The sequence below is a fragment of the Tinamus guttatus genome, unplaced genomic scaffold, assembly GCF_059628265.1.
Source record: "Tinamus guttatus ecotype Peru unplaced genomic scaffold, ASM5962826v1 Tinamus_guttatus_pri_ptg000060l, whole genome shotgun sequence".
Classification (NCBI taxonomy): Eukaryota; Metazoa; Chordata; class Aves; order Tinamiformes; family Tinamidae; genus Tinamus; species Tinamus guttatus.
Window position 1 is genome coordinate 5,249,547 of NW_028288594.1, and position 18,944 is coordinate 5,268,490.

The following is an 18,944-nucleotide window of genomic DNA, read 5'->3' on the forward strand; positions in this document are numbered from 1 at the left end:
GGCCACTTCTTTCGGGACTATCTGATCCGGTTTGGAACAGGCCGTGCCGGGGGTTTAGGTGCTGCCCTGAGACGGGGACAGGCGAATCTGCCGCCCTTGCGGGTTCTCCTGCCGGTGCCGGCTCAGCTGGTGTCTCCTGATGCGCCGCCCGCGCTCTGCTTCCCCGCAGGGGCGCAGTCCCGGGAGAAGCCCCCCGACGAGAGCGCCGTCCCTGCCCGCAAGCGGCCGCCCAGCGAGAGCCGCTATGAGAAGAGCTCGCCGGAGCCCGGCTCGCCGCGCAGCCCCACGCTCCGCTCGCCGGTGCACAGCGTCTCGCCCGAGGTGGTCAGCACCATCGCGGCCAACCCCGGAGGGAGGCCCAAAGAGGTGCGACGGGCGGGCGGCTGGCGGGGGAGGCGGGAGCCTCCGCAGCTTCCCTTGGCGGGAGGCTCAGGGATTAGCTTTTCAGCAGGGAGCCCGGGAAACCCTTCCCTTTGCCCCTTCTGCTCCCGGTGTCCCGGCGGAGCGGGCCGTGGGCTGGCACTGACCTCTCCCCTTGCTCTCCCGCAGCCTCACCTCCACAGCTACAAGGAAGCCTTCGAGGAGCTGGAGGGCGCCTCCCCCAGCAGCCCACCTGCCGGCGGCGGTGAGATTTCTCCCCCCACCCCAGACCTCCCCGTCTCGCCACAAACCCCTTACTCCGACCCCCGTAAGTGCCGCGGCTCCGGGAGGTGGAGGGGCTCGGCAGGCGGCTAAGCCAGAGAGATGCCGAGGGTCAGACGGCTCCAGGCACCCACCACCATGTGCATCACTCCTCCTCCTCCTCTCTTTCCTCCTTCCTCCCCTTCGCATCCCACCACCCACTGCCCAGTGCCTCCCGCTGCTCTGCAACATCCCACACCCAGCACCTTCCTCTTGGCTTTTCCCTGTCCTCCGTGCACGGGGGGCAATTCGCAGCAGGGATCCTCCTGGACAGGAAAGGGGCGACAGGGTGCAAGGCAGCATCGCTCTCCTCAGACTGCTCCAGCACTTTTGCATCTTCCCTAATTGCACAGCATAAACCCAGGGACGTTGCTGCAGCGGGACAGCGGGGATAGCAGCTGGGATAGGTGCTTGGGGCAGTTTCTCATGCACTGTCACTTCTCACTCACTATTTCCAGTGCAGGAGGGGCCGAAAGGCTGAGAGGTATTTGCAATAGCGGGGTTCTTTGCATGAGATACTTCTCTGCTCCTCTGGTTCCTTTCTGACTAACCCCGACCTGAGTCACGGTGGTTTGTGCATACTGGGTTTGTCTGACTGGCTCTAGCGGCAAAGCCCCACGTGGAGCAGCACGTCAGCACGGCGGGACTGGGGCTGGAGCAGAGCAACGGAGCAGCCGCTCACCTGGGAAACACAGCAAGGCGGCTCACAAAGATGGCAATTCCCCCCGAACTTCTGTGGGATGAGCTCTGAGGGATGCTCTGGCCCTAGGGATGCTGGGGCTGCCTGCAGCCCGCTCTGATGCCGTATTCTGACAGCACTGGTCACTGTGGACAACCGTGGAGCTTGCCCAGATGGGCTTGCGAGGCTGTTTCCAACTGTGTTGCTGCTGCTTCTCATCTGCGACATGCCAATGTCTGAGCCCTGTTTCATGGGATGCAGCGGATGGAGTGTGGGAGCATCCCCAGGGCATCTGGCAGCTGGAAAATGGCTCTGTTGTTCCAGGGGGACATGGAGAGCTTGGCCCCAGGATGGGAACTCCTTGGCATGGGGACAGTGGCTCCTTCTGGGGATGAGTCACTCAGGGAGGTGACGGGAAGGGCCTTGCTGGAGAAGCGCCCCTGAGGCCGTGTGCTTTGTCCAGCGCCAGCCGGGGAGGCCTGGGAAGTTTGTAGCTGAACCTTTCAGGCTTAGCCAAAGTGCCGGTGGGGTGGATTTGGGAGCGATTCCCCTCCATGAGGAGGTCGCAGTCCTTGGAGGAATTCCCAGCCAGGGGAAGACCCCACAGTTCATCAGCCAGTGGAGGCGTGAGCTTGATGCCATGGCTTGTGGCTGGGCCAGATTTGGGGAAATTAAACACCCGCCAGGGCCAGGGAACAGGCTGCCATCTCGCCCTTGCTTGGTTTCCCAGTGACTCGGCTGCGCGGTTGCCTCAGCCCGAGGCCGCCGTGAGGACGCGGCCTCTGCGGGGTCTGGCTTTCCCCCCACCACCCGCCACCTCCCAGCCCCGGGCGCTGCGCCCCGGCTGTAAGCGGGGCCGTGCAAGCACCATGCCCCAAAACTCCCTCCAGTCCGTCCTGCTGGAGGCGAAACGCCTCCCCGCAAAGCCTCCAGCCACCCTGGGGCTCAGGTCTCCTCCGATGGGTTAGAAAGCGGGATTGTTTGTGGCTTGGCTAAAAGGCGACATTAAGGAGACAGGAGTCAACCCTGTGGGGTGGGGTGGGACAGGATGCGCGGTCAGCTCGGAGAGAGCGACTGTTCCTCTGGCTCATCCACCGCTCCCACTGCACCAGGAAACCCCAGTACTGCCGGTGCATCCATATCCATACCCATACGTGCATATACAGCTCTGTCGTATATGTGTGTATGGATACACACCACAGACCACATCTGCATTTCCAGCTCTCAGAACATGCCATATACGACCATCCTCACCTGCCTCTTGAGCTGTTCTGAAGGATGTGGGATTTTTTAGCAGTTCTGCTGCCTGTTTTGTGGGGTGTAATGAGCTGTTCTGGGCCAGCCCGGCCTCAGCACAGCCAGATGGGGATCAGAATGGAAGAGCTGATGGGGGGAGGTGGTTGCCCTCATAGGGGTGACAGCAGAGGCTTGCACCTGTGGTAGGGCCCTTTCCGTATAGGAACACTGCTGGAAGAAGGGGTCTGGGCTGCCTCAGCAGGAACTGACCCTCCCCTCCGGCCTCCCATTCCTGGAAGAGGCTGCTGCTTTCTGGGCACCTCCTGCCCTGGGAACGTCCTCAAACACTGGTGCTGGTGCTGTGCCCCAGGGTGACACCTCTGATGGGGACTGGCTCCCTGCCCTGAGTCTTCTCCTTGAGTGCCTCTTTGCAGCCAGTGGGGTGAAAAGGTTGTGGGGGCGGCAAACCCCCAAGCAGTGACACCATGGGCCTTTCTGAAGCCTTATCTGCCCTCCCTCTGTTAACGCTGCTGTTTTTCCTTCCTGTGCCATCAGTGCGTTCTCCGCCTGGCCTGGCCAAGACGCCGCTGTCAGCGCTGGGGCTGAAACCCCACAACCCAGCTGAGATCCTGCTGCACCCGGTGGGAGGTGAGCGCGGGGCCGGGGCTGGAGATGGTTCTCCATGGGGGATGTCCATGGGGATATGCCTGGTAGTTCCCTTGGCTGGAGAGGGCACTTCTGCCTCCCGCCTTGGGCCTGGCAGCCCTAGAGGGTTTGCAGCTTCCCCTGAGTCATCTGGGACCATTTGCCGATGTGGGAGCTCAGTGCTGCCGTGGGGTGCTCATCCCAGCAGGGCCATATGGCAGAGGATGAGTGGTTGCGTTGATGAATTCCCCATTACTGGAAGTCTTTGCTGGCAGAGGCTGAAGAAGGCTGCGTCCTGTCTCCTCCGCAGAGCTCCCTTCATTCCCCCTCCTTCCAGTGCAGCTGGAGAGTTTGCCCTTTCAGGAGCGGAGCCTGTCAGCCAGGACAGTATCCAGAGCCCTCTCCATCCCCAAAACAGGTTCCTGAGTGCAAGGACTACAGCTGCCCCATGCTGGGCTCACTCAGCTGTGCTGGGGATGCGTCCCAGAGCTGTGGGCTAAGGCAGACACCTTGCGGCTCGCCAGCCCCCAGCCCGTGCTGGGGCATCTCAGAGCTGAGACCCTGCTGCGCCCTGGGGGAAACAGCTTAGATGTTGCTCCCCTGGTGCTTGCTGATTTTTTTTTTCAGAGCTGCCCTTCGTAGTCTCTTTCCACCAGTCTTCTCCCGCTTCCCCACCCCAAAGCAGCTCTCTCAGGTCTGGAAACCACCCCCAGGATGTCAAGCTGGTTGCAGTCACCCCAAAGAGCTGTGTCTGCGGTGCAGGGGATGGGTTGGGTGCAGGGTGAGGAAGGTGCAGGTCCCTTCCTTTGCTCTCCATGCGCCCTCATCAAAGCAAGGAAAAGCCTCTAAACTCTGATTTCTCTCTCTCTCTGTCTCACACCTCCCTTCTTCCATTTCTCCCCACATCCCATCACTCCCCTGCTCCTCCATCTTTCAGAGCTAGAAGGGGAGGCGGGAGTTGACTCTGTTGAAGGTAAGAAAGGCTTTTCTTTCTCTGTATCTTTTTTCCCCACTCCTTCCGACTCTCTGGGCCCATCACTCAGAGAAGGCTAAACCTGTCTAAGATAGCAGGTTTCCCTTCACTGGAGGGGCCTCTAAGTCACTATTTAGAAGTGATTTAGGAGCCTGAGTCTTGATGATCCCATGCCCTTTTGGGAAGGGAAACGTGTCTTGTGATGTGGTTGGATTCTCTGATGTCTCTGATGTGTGGGGTAAAGAGGGGCCGATGCGTTTCCAGCTCCTGGTGTTTGGAGTTCCTCTCTGTGGGGTCAATCCGCTACAAGGTGCTTGACAAGGAGCTGTGTGGTCGCTGCAGTCTCTCCTGGCTGCGCACCTCGCTCTGTAGCCACCTTGTCCCAGGAAGCACGCAGAGGTCCATCGCATAGGGTGGCAATGGTCCAAGGAGGCTGAAAGCTCTTTGTCTGCGAATGTGGCGCGTGATGTCCTCGCTGGAGACACACTGCGAAAGCTGGCACGCCTCAGCCACCACCAAATCAGCGTGCCCGGGAGCTGCGAGCAACAGCCCCGTTTCCAGGATCCTTCCCTCCCCCTCTGGCCGTGCTCCTGCCATTTGGAGGAGAGCGAAAATAAACCAAAGAGCAGCACAAAAGGTCACAAGGCGCAAAGGCCGCAAACATGCCGCTGCCTCAGCTGGGCGCCTGCCCGTCCTGTTGGGCAGCGGCGAAGCCCGGAGAGCCGCCGCGCATCCGCCGCCGGCTGGCGCAGCCGTGGGGAGAGGTGGCCCAAATTCCCACAGCGGCCTCCTGTCCCGTCCCCAGGCTACGGTTCCGACAGGACGCTGTGGCACGGGCTGAGCTGCGACGTCCTCGGTGTCCTCCCTGCCCGCGGCTCCGTCATGCAGGGGGATTTGCAGGGCTCCCGCGTGGGCTCAGGGCTGGCTCTGCCGCTCGGAGGTGTTGCGTGGCGCTGGGACGGCGCGTGGCCCCGGGCAGCACAGGCTTTGGGAGCGCCTGCAATTACCCAATGTGCCGGCTTCTATCTAATCGTTGTTGGGTGGTTTTGTGTTCTTGTTTAATGAAAGTTCAGGCCTTCGGGGCCAGGATGGGAAACTATTTGTTCAGAATCCTTTTTGGTGATGTCTCTTTTCGGTATGTTTGCTACGTTTTTCCGTGCCCCGTGGGAACAGTTAGTGTTTCTCCACAGAAATTCCTTGAAATACAAATATTAGCCCAAACATGAACATTTTGAAGGTGCCAGAGAAAGAGTTTGCTTAAAAAAAATTACACAAAAGTTCTTCCATTTCCAGAATTTCCAGATTTTTCAGATGGCTTCTTGGAGGCCTTAAAGGAAGAAAAGTAGAGATAAAAATAGACTTTCCCCTCAGATTTTCCTTCTAGACGTTTCCCAGAAACTTCACCTTTTTGCCCTCCAAAGACCCAAATATCTCCTCTCCTTCCCACCAAAGCTCTCAGGAGTCAGACAGAAAGGAGCTTCTTTGGTGTCATGTTTCTCCTGCTGCTTGTGTGATGCTTAGCCCGGGTGAGGGCTTTGGGCAACCCAGTGCTGGTGGGGATAAAATAGCCACCAGCAACCTCTTGCAAAACCGCTTTCCTTCTCTCAGCCTTTGAGATAATGCAGTGGCTTTAGTGGGGCTCGGTGCGCAGCCCTGAGCAGGGACGTTGTCGTGGCATAAAGGAGGTGGTGGCTGCTTTTCAGATTGCCCTGGCAGCGCATGAGTTTAGAGCCTGGCTGCCGCCTCCAAGGAGCCTTTGAAGAGCCTGTCCCAGTTGTGGCATGGGCTGTTTCTGCCAGGAGCGCAGCCCCCCTCGGACTCGGGGAGGGTCTGGCACACAGGGAGCTCCTCTCTGGAAGGGATTCCCAAATAACTGCCCACCCTTGGATGACTCACGGCCTCTCTATTCTCTCACCATCTTCCTGTCTCCAGAGCCTCTTCCAAGAAAACACAAGAAAGCGAGATTGGATTTTTCATTCTAAAAAAATCCTGCCTCAAACTTCCCAGTTGTTTTTTTCTTTCATGTAGTGAACCAGCCCCCAGAGACGTGTGCCCACAGTTGTGCACCCTCCCTTACTGTCACATATTTATTCTCGCCCACCCACCTGCACTTGCTCCTGCACATCCACGCATGGGCTTTCCCTTCCCTTTGCCCTTCTTGCTAAGCCCCTGGCTTCTGCCTCAACACAGTCTCCCTGCATTAGCAGGAGGGGCTGGTATTCACAGCCATTTCATCTTAACCTCTTGCAGACTGACTCATTTGTACTGTCTGGCTAATTTTAGGCTGGGGTGGGGACAAGGGGGGTGATGTGTGTAGCTGGGAAATTAATTTAATTACCTAAGCAGTGCTGAGTTTCTTGCAGCTGCCTCGAACGTCCCTCTGGATGCCAAGTGCCCTGTCCCTGTCACTCCAAGCCTTGTGTCCTGCCTCATCCATTGATATCCAGCCCACGCTGTCGTCATTGGGTTTTCTGTTCAGATCTTTCCTGGGATGGCTGAACGGGGCTGGGCAGAGAGCTCAGCCCCAGGAGAGTGACTCATCCTCCCCGTCTGTGGATGGGGCACTTGCTTTGATTCTCTGCTCACGGAGCAGTGTGGGGAGGGAAGGAGAGAGGGCTGTGACAGTCATTTTCCTTGCAACACCCCTGGGTTCAGCTCTGAACACAGCCCTGTGCATTGGTGCTGCTGGCTGGAAGCAGGCCGTCTCGCCCGCAGGGTTAGCCAGAGCCTGGTTGTTATGAGTAATGATAATAATAACGTATGTAGCGCTAATTACTACTGCAGAGCCGCCCAGGGCATGGCCAGCCTGGAGCTGGCTGTGCAAAGAGCTGGCGGAGCAGGGGACCTGTGAGGATGCTCAGCCCAAAGCATTTTAGGCAGTCCAGCGATGTGGTCGAGCGGGGAAGAGGGTATGGGAAGTAGCAGGAGACAAATGTCATTGGACCCGCTCGTCTTGTGCCTGGTGCTGCCAGCCCTAGTCCTGAAGAGGAACAGGGTCCCCTGGGTGCTGTGTGTCCAGTGGGGGTAGACTGGGGGTGGGGACAGTCTCCAGGCTCCAGAGGAAAATTACTTTTTCTGAGTATGCCTGCAGGAATGGGGAGGAAGCATTGAATGCTTCAGGCGAAATAGCTGGGATGCTGCCCTGGTCTTTGCCCCAGAGGTGGCACGGGGCAGAGGCTACGGGGCGCTACTGTCAGTCCTGCTGTGAGTCAGTGCGGGCTGGGCCGGGCCACCCGTTCTATTTTTATGGAGTAGGATGAGTGTGGAGCACAACGTGTGCTGCTTGGCATCCTGGCGGGAGAGGGACACTGATTCAGAGCAGGGCGGAGGGGCAGTGGAGTCGGAGCCTGCAGTGAAGCCAAGTCACACTGCAGGAGGGGACCATGGCCCTGCTTGCTCTGGGGAGGGGTGGGCACGGTCCTGGCTCCCCATGTGCTTGCTGGGCCTTCAGGAGCTATTGGAGTAGCCTTAAAGCCTGTACAAGGCCCATCCTGTCTGTTTTTACACAACTCTTTGGGGATGGGGGAAGGAGATAGTCGGATTTGTTTTAGGCTGTTTGAAATGGTGGTGCAGAGGCATGGGGAGAAACATGCAGCTGGAGGAGCCCAGATCAAGCACCTTCACTGCTTGAAATGGAGTGACTGGGGCGAGCATGGCACCATTCCCGCACTCTCGACCCCAGCGCCAGCCGTGGGCTCATGTGTTTCCCTTTCCCTTCTGCTGCAGAGCCCAGGAGCTACGTTGAGTCAGTGGCACGGACAGCCACGACAGGCAGGGGAGGGAGTCTGCCGACCGTCCAGCCAGAGACCACCGAGGCACCCACCAGGAATGGTGCCTTCCCCAACTCCTTCACCACCCCCAGTCCCATCTCCACCAGCAGCCCCATTCACAGCGTGGACGGGTAAGAGGGCATCTCCTTGCGGCTCTGCGTCCTTCTTTACCATCTGGCAAAACTGGGGGCCCCCTCTGTCACCTTCAGAGGTGGTTGTGACATGACACTCCCCAAGGGCACAGAGCTGGGTCACTGGTGGTCACTGGGCCCTGGGCAGCATCTCGCTGGGAACATAGTCCCTGGGGCAGGAGGAGGAATTGGGTCTGTGTTAACACTGCTGCGGCTGGGCAGAACGTCCATCCCTTGTTGTGCTGTGGAGCCTTCCAGCAAGTGACATATTTTGGGTGGAAACTGGTGTGTGTGGGAGGACCTGAAGCTGCCTCCTGTTGCTTTTGTGTGGCTGGCAGGTCTTGGACTGCTGTCCTGCTTGCTGCCACTGTGCAACCCAGTGGCTTGCTGACTCCCTGCCTCAGTTTCCCTGTGCGCTGCTTGGAGACGTGGCCAGTGAGCAGCCACAAGTTCCAGCAGCTACATCCCTCTCCCCTGCCCATGTCTCCTCAGAGCCTCCATCCGCAGCTACCCGTCGGAGGGCAGCCCCCACGGCACGGTTACGCCTCCCCACGCTTCAGCCGAATCTACTTACCGGTCGCCTGTTGCCTCCCAAGTGCCCTCTGCTCACAGCAGCTACCAAAACTCGTCTCCATCCTCCTTCATTGCGGTCCAAGGAGGGGCCCCGGGCACAGCGTATGGCAGCCCCGACTACCCCGACAGCCGTGGCGGCCTCACGCCGGAGCCCCAAGCCCGGCCGCAGCCGCAGGTCAGCGTGGTGGGGGTCCACACGCTGCCGGGGAGCCCCCGCACGCTGCACCGGACAGTGGCTACCAACACGCCGCCCAGCCCGGGCTTCGGGCGCAGAGCGGTCAACCCCGGCGTGACGGGCGCTCCCGGCAGCCCTGGCCTGGGCCGGCACGTTGTGGCAGCCCACGGCAACCTGGCCGCGGCGCCGGGGAGCCCCGGCCTGGCCAGGCACCAGGCCGTGGCGGGCGGCCCCCCCGGCAGCCCGGCGTACGGCTACGCCGCCCCGGAGGAGAGGCGCCCCGCGCTGTCTCGGCAGAGCTCCTCGGGCTACCAGCCTCCCTCCACGCCGTCCTTCCCCGTCTCGCCGGCCTACTACCCCGGCACCAGCACGCCCCACTCCTCCTCGCCCGACTCGGCCGCCTACCGGCAGGGCAGCCCCACGCCGCAGCCCGCGCTGCCCGAGAAGAGGAGGATGTCGGCCGGGGACCGCTCCAGCAGCCTGCCCAACTACGCCACCGTCAACGGCAAGATGTCCTCGCCCCTCTCCAGCGGCATGTCCAGCCCCAGCGGCAGCAGCGCCGTGACTTTCTCCCACACCCTGCCGGACTTCTCCAAGTTTTCCATGCCAGGTAAGGGATGCCCAGGGGCCCCCTTCCACGGTGACAAGAACGTAGAAAAAGGCATAGGAGAAGCTTTGGCTTCTCCTGGACGGGATGTCTCAAGTCTCCCTTCCCTGTCCTGTCTTTACCCCTTGCTCTTTCCTCTTCTGCACTGGTGAGCAGAGAGGAGGTCAGGTTGTGACTTGATTTGTTCCTCCTGTCGGTGTAGAAACCCATGGCACTTCTGGGGCATGGGCCGCTTCCTGCTTTTCTGCTTTTAAAAGCAGCGAATCCAAACAGGAAAATACTGACTTAGCATCAGAAGCAAACTTGCTGTCATGCTGGCATAAACAGTGCGGGAGTTTGTGTACGGGGACATCAAAGTCCCGGGAGGCCGCTCACATCCGCGTGACCTTTCTCTCCCGTGGGGACTCGCTGACCCCAGAGCCCCTTTCCCTGCTAGTTTTGCCCCGGAGGGACCCTGCTGCAGCACATCCGGTGGCCTCCTTATTTTGCAAAGCCATGCCCAGGGTGCCAGCGTGCCTGGAACCGTCCCCCTGCTCCTGTTAGGAGACACCTCCATGACGCCAAGATCGGGCTGATAGGACAAGAGGAATAAAGCGCCGGCGGAGCAGCGGCTCCAGCGGCCGGGTTGGTTTCGCAGCCCTTTGTGGGCGCCCTGGCCGCATCGCTCTCGTTTGCTGTGGGCTGCCAACCTCCGGGCCCGCAGGGAGGAGGGATGTGTCTGAGCTGTGAAGAGCAAGTGTGAAACCGTAGCAATTAGGGAGGGGGCTGGAGACCAGAGCGAGCTCTCCACAGGCAACTAGATTGCAGAGGGCTGATAATGCCTGAGGCGTTACCTGACCCGGCCTGGCAGGTTGTTTACTTGTCTGTTTGTGAAAAGCAGGTGGTTAGAAACGTGGAGTGAGCAAAGCACAGGTTTCATAACAGGAGCGCTGGGTCCCATTGGGGCTGTGCCACAGACAGAGCCTGGCAAGGTCGGGCTGCTCTGGGGCTGGGGAACAGCTGCCTTTCCTGAGGAGCATCTGCCTGTCGGGTCCTCTGCATGGAGCTAAGATAAGGCAAGGGATTTATATTTATGAACAATACAGCTCTGGAGAGCGGTGAAGATCCTCCAAGGTTAGGGGATCTCCTCCCCACGCTCTGAACATTCCATTCTTTTCCTCAGACAGCTTTTGTTCACCTGTCTGGCCAACTTTTAAATAATGAATGGCTTCTTTTTCTCAGCATACATGCAGGATAAGCTCTTCCCTGCATAGCTTTTCAAGGCTTGTGCCTGGGTTTAACTTTAGGTGCAGCCCCATCAGCTCCAGGTGCAGATCATCCTGCCTGTGTTTGGATGGAGCCTGCCACGACCAGAGGTTAAGGCAATATACTTGGGCTAAAATGGGGTGAAGATATTAATGCTCTTGAAGATCAGCTGGCAATGCTTCACTGCAGGCAGCAACTGTTGAAAACAAAAACAGGGTTTTATTTAGAGTCTCTCTTGACTTTTTTTCCTTTTCACCTTTCCTTCCTGCAGACATCAGCCCTGAGACTCGTGCCAATGTCAAGTTTGTCCAAGACACTTCCAAGTACTGGTACAAACCGGACATTTCCAGGGAACAGGGTGAGTGAATGCTCCTGGAGATGGCTTGGATACTCCTGGGTAATACTCCTGGGTAAATGGCTTGAGGTGAAAGTTTCAGCCAAGTGAGCCATGTTTGAAAGTCAGGATGTACCACTGTATTGGAGGCTGGAGTTGGAGAGAGCTGCAGGATTATGAGAACTAGAAAGAATTTATTTGAGGGAAAATCCTGGGGCTGGGTAGGGAGTGAAGTTGGGTGGGGGTGCTGGAGCTGTGGGAGAGTGGATTTGAGGCCCGAGTCAGCTGCAGGCATTGCACTCCCCAAGCCTCCCTTTGAGCACAGCCTCTCCCAGCGCGCAGCGGAGCTGTGCAGCTCGGCGTGCGGAGCAGCCGCGTCTTGCACGGACACTGCTGAGACGGGTCTCAGAGCTGCCTCCCTCTCTCCGCAGCCATCACGTTGCTGAAGGACAGAGAGCCAGGGGCTTTCATCATCCGCGACAGCCACTCCTTCCGGGGAGCCTACGGCCTCGCCATGAAGGTTGCGTCCCCACCTCCCACGGTCATGCAGCAGAACAAGAAAGGTATTGTGTGCCCTGCTGCTTCCCACGCGGAGATGCCTTCCACTGTGCGGGCAGCCGGGGCTGCTGAGCATGGTGTGCCCTTGGGTATGTGCTGAGGCGGCAGCACCCCTCCTTCCCTCCCATCTCTTCCTTCATCCATCCCTCCGGTGGCATGGGGAAACGCTGGACACTGTCCGCCCTGAGCTGGGAGGGTTTGGGGGGCATTAGCAACTGGTCCTTGGCATGGAGGAGTGGGCACAGCCCCCCAGCCCAGCAACAGGGGAGCCTGACTCGAGGTCAGCCCCTTGCAAAGGAGCTGATACAAGGCAGGCGTGCAGAAAGGCAGGGCCCCCTCCCTTGAGCTGGACAGGGACGGAGTGCTGGATTCCCATGGGATCCTGGGGAGGCGAGTGACAGAGTCCAGGTGGGGGCTGCTCCCATAGATGAAGGATTACGTGCAGCTGACAGGGAGGAGGAGGGTGGCTGCGGTGTGAAAACCTCCCATCTCTTCCCAGGAGACATCACCAATGAACTGGTGAGACACTTCCTCATCGAGACCAGCCCGCGGGGCGTGAAACTAAAAGGATGCCCCAATGAGCCCAATTTTGGTGAGTGTTCCCCTGTGCCTCCCTATCTGCAGGGCTGGGAACATCTTTGCTTTGCTGGACTCTATCAAAGCAGAGCAACCAGGTGTCTGGGAGGGCCCCTGCCTCTGCCACTTGTTCTTGCATAACTGAATCCTGCAGGGCCTTAAGAAGCCTCTGGTGTCATGTATGCACATATGTGCACACTTCATGTGTACATAGATGTACTTACCTTTACGCATGCCTAAATTTCACTGAAGAGCCCTCTATCTACATGAATATGGCATGAATAAATGCACACAAATGCACCAAAATGCATGTCTATACATGTGTGCGTGTGCGCACATCTGAACGTAAAGTGCACATGCTGCTTGGTCTCCTGCACATGCACACACATGCAGTTGTGTGCAAGTCAGAGCACAGCGTTGCACAGACCTTGTCAAAGTGTATCACAGATCCTCAGCTTTGGAAGTGCACAGCAAGAGAAAGAGAAATGATGCTGTTGGGCAGAGGGGAGCTTGGAGACTTCCCTTGTTCCAGTTATCGTGTGGCTAATGTGCTCCGAGGCAGGATAATCGGTGTCCCCAGCTGCATGATGATTGTGTCCTGTCTCTCTGCAGGGTGCCTCTCGGCTCTGGTGTACCAGCACTCCATCATGCCCTTGGCCCTGCCCTGCAAGCTGGTCATTCCTGACCGAGGTGAGAGTCATGCTCAGAAGGGAGCCAAGCAGCAGCATTGCCCCTCTGCAGCTTGGGATGAGATCTTGGTTCCCCTGCCAGCCAGAGCGACGTTCCGGGCTGTATTTCCCCAGCAGAGCCAGTCCTGGGACACATCCCTCTGCTCTCCATGTTGAGGACTGTGCTTCTCCACTGTTCCCCTTCCACCCTTGTGCTCAGGCAGCCCAGATCCAGGCTGGGCTCTTCCCTCGGGATGGCATGTTGGGAGGCAGCATCCATCCTGAGATAACCAGTGATTGGAAGGGGGATAGTGCATCTGCCCCCACAGCCCAGCTGCCAAGAAAGGGGTCACTTTTCAAGCAGAGGGAAGCAGTGACATCTTCTCTCTTCTAGATCCTACTGAGGAAAAGAAAGACTCTGCATCAGCCACCAACTCCGCCACGGACCTCCTCAAACAGGGTGCGGGTGAGTAGGCAGGGGCTGCCCGGAGCCCCGCTGCCATGGGGTGAACATGGCTGGGAGCGATCACACACCCTGTTTCTGCTCTGTCTCCCTTTCCAGCCTGCAACGTCCTTTTTATCAACTCTGTGGAGATGGAGTCGCTCACGGGCCCCCAGGCCATAGCAAAGGCCGTCTCGGAGACGCTGGTCGCCGACCCCACGCCCACCGCTACTATCGTCCACTTCAAGGTTTCCGCGCAAGGCATCACCTTAACAGACAACCAGAGGAAGTAAGAGCTCCTGGAGCCGCATCCTTGAGTCCCCAGGGCCCAAGCTTGTGTGGGACTTGGGTACCGTGCTGGGAACTGACTAGCTGTGACCCAAGGATTCCATTGGTAAAGGACTTCCCTGGGGTGGCATTAGGCTGCTATTTGGCAGGGATGAGCTCTGCCCTTGGCTCCTGGCACATCCCAGAGGAGACCTAGGGAAACGGCCCCCATGCAGATGGGTGCTCAGCAGTGATGGGCTGGTCCTGCTTGGGACTGTGGTGATGGGGTGGAATCAGGAACCTGGCTGACTGTGGCTCCCTGCCTTGTGTTTCAGATTGTTCTTCCGACGACACTATCCCCTCAACACTGTCACCTTCTGTGACCTGGATCCCCAGGAAAGAAAGTGAGTGCCCTAGCCCAGGAGGAGCTCATGCCCAGGCCCTTCTCCTCCTTCCAGGCTCCTGAGCTGCTTGGTGCAGGATCTTTGTTTGCTCAGTCCCCGTTTCCCTGGAGGAGGGTAGGGTTGGAGGGTGCCCCCAGATACCTTGGGGAAATGCCAGCTTCTTGCAGTGACTTCTTGGTCACTGCAAGGGAGATGCTTCTGGGTCGCTGCAAGGGAGATGCTGTGGAGAGCGAGGCCATCCAGATAATGTGCACAGGCTCTTCTGTGCACCCCTCCTGGGCATGGCTGCAGACCATGGGCCTACTTGCAGACCCTCCCAGGACTGCCATCTTTTTCTGAAGTACCAAACCTGTGAAAAGTCCAGACCATCCCCATGTCTTCATGATGACCCCAGTGGAGATGGCACTGGAAAACTACCTCCTTGCTCTGCAGGATGCAGGAGATGCGACTTCTCACATCTCTTCTTCTCCTTGCAGGTGGACTAAAACTGATGGCAGCGGCCCAGCCAAGTGAGTACTTTCTGAGCTCAGTTCCTCCCAGCCTCCACTGGGGTGGCCCTGGCTTGTGTTTGAGCATTAGCTCCAGCCCTGGCTGGGGATGCTCTATGCAGGGGGTACTCTTGGGTGGCCATGAGGTCCCCTCTCCAGCCATGGCAGGCCCCTGGATTGCTGCCTGTCACAGTGATGCTATACGTCCTGTCTCCTGCACGCAAGTATGTTGGGCTGTTCCGGCAGGCACTGCCCCAGGGCACAGAGGGATGCTTCCAGGGTTGGTGTCCCCATTACCCTCTGTGGAGGACTGTTTCCTTGGGCACTGGGCTTGGGGCAGCAAATGCCAACAGAGAGACCAGGTTCTTTGCACTCACTGGGCTTTGCTAGCTTGTCTTGGGAGGGAAAAGCACCCAGGATGTGTGACAGGCCAGTGGGATGGGTGAGAAGAGGTCTGTGGGGATGTGAGCAGGCAGTAAATGACTGTGTTAGAGACTCCACATGGTGACTGGCTTTCCCACTCTGGGGTTGTGAGAGGTTGTCCCTCAAGGGACAGGCTCAGCCCCTTGCTGGAGGAAAGTTTCATGCAAGCATGTGACTGCGATCCCAGGGACTCAGTAAGCATATTTTGGCCCCAAATTCCTGATTGGAGCAGGTATGGACCACATTGAACTGGACTCGCTGGAAACCATCCTGGTTCTGTTAGTGGGAGACTGGTTCATGGAGCAGAATGGCAGGGTAACATTAACCACATGTGATCCATGCAGTGCCATGGTGACCCTGCTGGCTCTTCCCTTCTTTTCTTCCTCCTTTTCCTGAACTGCAGGAGCACAGAGCTGTTGGCTGAGCCCAGTTCCAGGGGTCAATTCCCACTAATTTTAGCCATTATCTTAGTGAAGGGTTTTTTATTAGGATGCCCAGCTGCTGGGATATTTTCCCTCTGCAATTAGAAATGCCATGGCCTGGGCCTGTCTCACATTCTGTTCCTCCGTATTTATAACTTGAGTTTTCACGTTCTAATTAAAAAAGGAACATTTTATTCACTATGGGAAGGACAGACAGGAATAACTGCATGGTCTCACCCAGCTCTGTGTGCAGCAGCAGAAGGGTCTGCTCTCCCCATGTCCTTGCATGGCCTTTCCAGTGTTAGAGGATCTCCTCAGTGCCTACCTAACGACTGGCCAGTCACACATCTGTGGCTTCACCCAGAGGGAGGCAGTGCTGGGACCATTTGGAAGGTCCTTTCCTGGGGACAACCTGGGGAAGATGATAGGAATGGTCAGAATGAAGGAGCCAGGAAGGTTGGTGGAGAGGTGTTTGAAGGGAAATGCAGTATTGGTCCTCAGAGAAAGTGCAGCAAAGGGACAGGTAGGTCAGTGTTCATGTAGGCTGGTTGTCAACGATGTCTCGCACTGTGTCGTGTGAGATGGAGGCTGAGAGGGCGAAGGTGGAGTGGCCCATGCAGGAAGAGTCTAGTATCGCCCTTGTGTGAGCAGAGCTGGGCAACCTGTGAGATGCTCCTCAGGAAGGGCTCTGCGCAGAGCTCTGAGGCAGAAGGGCTTGCACACAGCTGCCCTGGGAGCCTCGGGCTCCCCACCAGGGATCAGAGTTCCCGTGTTACCCTCAGCAGTCCCTGCGCCTCCCCCGGGTTGTTTCAGGACTTCTCTGAACCTCTTGCCTTCTTCCATCCAGGCTCTTTGGCTTTGTGGCCAGGAAGCAAGGGAGCACCACGGACAACGTTTGCCATCTCTTCGCCGAGCTGGATCCGGACCAGCCAGCTGCAGCCATCGTCAACTTTGTCTCCAGGGTCATGCTCGGCTCCGGCCAGAAAAGATGAGCCGGTGCTCGCGGGTGATTCTTGAATTTTGGAGAAGGACTTGGAGCCGGTCCGAGAAGGAGTGCAAGGAAGTGCATTGTGGGAGAGGGAAGTGAATTGGGGGGGGGAAAGGGTTGGAATTTTGGAGGAAAACAGCAAACAACAACAAAAAAAGAAAAATCACAACAAAACCCCTAAGAACTCGACACAAGCCAAACACACACATAGAGGAATCAAAGCCACGCACCTATGTAACAGAGCCGCAGAGTCTTGCCAAAGGGGGAAGGACGTGGATGCATGTCCCATCACAGGGAAGGTGACTGAAGCAAAGCCGGCAGCGAGAGGTGCGTTCCCAGCTTTTGGCATTGCAGTCCTGAGGCTGGACCAAGTGGTGATGCTCGCTCTGGACTGAATGCAGGATTATGCCTGACATGTTCCACCTGAAAATGAAGAAGCCACCGGAGAAGCTCCGTTCCCACAGCTCCATTTGCAAAGGTCTGTTGCATGTTTGAAACAACCCATAGGAAATGAAACCTTGCCAGCACGTAAGCCAGGTCTGCAGGACAACGGAGGAGATGATCTTGGAAACCTTCCCATGCCCGGCTGCAGCAGAGGATCTTTGTGGGCCCCTGCACTTCTCCCCAGACCTGCAGGGCACCTGGTGACTTGGTGGGACACGTGAGGTCTTGAATCCTCCCACCCCTGGGAGCTCGGCCTTGGGCTGCTCGCCCAGAGCCCGGCCAGAGTCCGGGGCTGGTCACAGGTGAGCAGAGTGAGTCCACCCAGAGAGGGAGAGCTGCAGCATTTCCACACCGCTCCCCAGGCCTGCTGGTGCTCAGGCACGAGCCTGCGGCACGCGGCATCATGTCCAGGTGATCCGTCTCTCCGGCGTCTCGGAGAAGGCAAATGCACACTGGGAACTTCCTGGGTTGATTTAGAGTTGCCTCCTGTCCTGCCTTCCCCTTTTCCCTTCTGTCACTAGTCCTCTTTGGCAGTTTTCTTCTGCGGCCTGTCACATTGTTCTCTTAACAAAAAGAAAAGGAAAGAAAAATATTGTAATAATAATAATAATAATAATAATAATAGTGGATGCTAGCACAGATGGGTTTTCTGTGCAAGGCAATGGACCCGTGGCTAGCCCTATCTCTCTCTTTGGAGATATGCAAGCAGTTTTTAAATTGCATGGACGTTCAGTTGCACGAAAGACAAATGACTACAAGTAACTGAGGCGCTTTTTACATTTTATTTTGGAGGCCACGTTAAAAAAAAAAAAGAAGAAGAAAATTAAGGGAAAAAAATATAAGAACCTGCAGTCACTGGGCAGATTTGGCTTGGTGGGGAGGTAATAGGTCCTCTGAGAGCCAGCCTGCTCGGGCAGTGCACCCTTCGTAGTTGGCATGCTGGAGGCTTGCACCTCCAAGAGTCCTGTCGTTTTGCAGGGACTTGGGTGCTGTCGGCTTTTCCCTTTGCTTTACGAGGCTCATCCAGGGCAAGAGGGGGCGAAGGACGAGCAGAGCCCCCGGCCTCAGAGCCACGGCGCCAGCTCCAGCCGTGGGGGAGCAGGTGGAGGTCCCCAGCCCTGCTGAAGTGCCCGGTGGGGTCTGGCTGGCGGTGGGGACGCAGGGAGCACAGAGCATCCCGCTCACAAGTCCAGGGGCGTGAGGAATAGTCTGGAAAGAATGGCTGGGTTATTGAAAACAAGGGCAGAGCCCCCTGCTTCCACTTGGAAGCCCCCAAGCCATATGGCCATGCTGTCTGGATCCCAGCCTCCTGGCACGCTGCATGGGTACAGGAGCCAGGCAAATGCAAAAGCCGAGAGCTGCTTTGGAGAAAACTTCAGCGCAAAGTGGCCCAGATAGGCGGCTGGGGACAAATGTTTGAAATGGCACTACAGCCCCGCAGAGCCCCAGAGAGCTCGCCTCCCTCAGGCCTCCCCAGCCTCAATAGCTATAATATATATACGAGCTATACTGATAAAATATTGTAAGCTAATGAAATTTTAAGGAGGAAAAAAAGGTTAAATTTACACTCCAGAAATATTTATTTTTGCCATATTGCTTTCCGCATATCAGATCTCCCCCATGATATCTGCCTCCCTCCTTCCGCTGCCCCGGGGGAGCACCTGCATGTTGGGAGAAAATCGAGAGCAGGGAAAACGCAGCCGGGGCAGAGCCGCGGCTCGCGGGCCCGTCCCGGGCGCGGGGCCCTCCGCGTCCCCCCCTTTCCCCTTTGGGCTGCCCCGAGCTGCTCCCGCCGGGAGCTGCGGCACCCGCGAGCGTGGCGGGCGGGCGGGCGTGCGTGTGACCGTGAGCGTGTGCGTGTGCGTGTGCGAGAGGGCGAGCGGGCGGGCGGCGTGGGCGCGCGGAGGGGGCTCTTGGTGCTGGAGACGTGTCACAAAGCGTGGGATGTGGAGCGGGGAGCCGGCCGCGAGGCGGCGGCAGGACGAGGGGGGTCCGGGGACGCTGCTCCCCATCCGCACGGACGTGAGGATCTTTTAATTTTGGCGTTTCAAAAGCGATTCCCTCCTTCTGCGAAATTCAAGTAAGATGGAAAGAGAAATCTCACCCGTAATCTCCTCACCCTGCCTTTAACCAATTAGAGAAACACTGTGTTTATAGATATATAAATATATATTTTTGAAAGTCTCTATTTTTCAGACTTCATTTTCTCACCGCT

General features: G+C 57.6%; 1 protein-coding gene across 1 annotated transcript in view; it reads left to right on the forward strand.

The window, feature by feature from the left end:
* TNS1 (tensin 1) overlaps nt 1–16,829 on the forward strand; it is a 54,927-nt gene extending 38,098 nt beyond the window's left edge. Inside the window, exons 17-30 of the mRNA XM_088519569.1 lie at nt 170–366; nt 550–688; nt 3,152–3,244; nt 7,941–8,115; nt 8,608–9,473; nt 10,987–11,073; nt 11,481–11,612; nt 12,107–12,199; nt 12,796–12,873; nt 13,246–13,317; nt 13,414–13,582; nt 13,896–13,964; nt 14,441–14,473; nt 16,145–16,829. Of these exons, the coding sequence (XP_088375695.1) occupies nt 170–366; nt 550–688; nt 3,152–3,244; nt 7,941–8,115; nt 8,608–9,473; nt 10,987–11,073; nt 11,481–11,612; nt 12,107–12,199; nt 12,796–12,873; nt 13,246–13,317; nt 13,414–13,582; nt 13,896–13,964; nt 14,441–14,473; nt 16,145–16,289 (2,348 nt within the window). The 3' untranslated portion in view covers nt 16,290–16,829. The remainder of the gene's footprint in view (nt 1–169; nt 367–549; nt 689–3,151; nt 3,245–7,940; nt 8,116–8,607; nt 9,474–10,986; nt 11,074–11,480; nt 11,613–12,106; nt 12,200–12,795; nt 12,874–13,245; nt 13,318–13,413; nt 13,583–13,895; nt 13,965–14,440; nt 14,474–16,144) is intronic.
* Nucleotides 16,830–18,944: the final 2,115 nt, after the last annotated feature.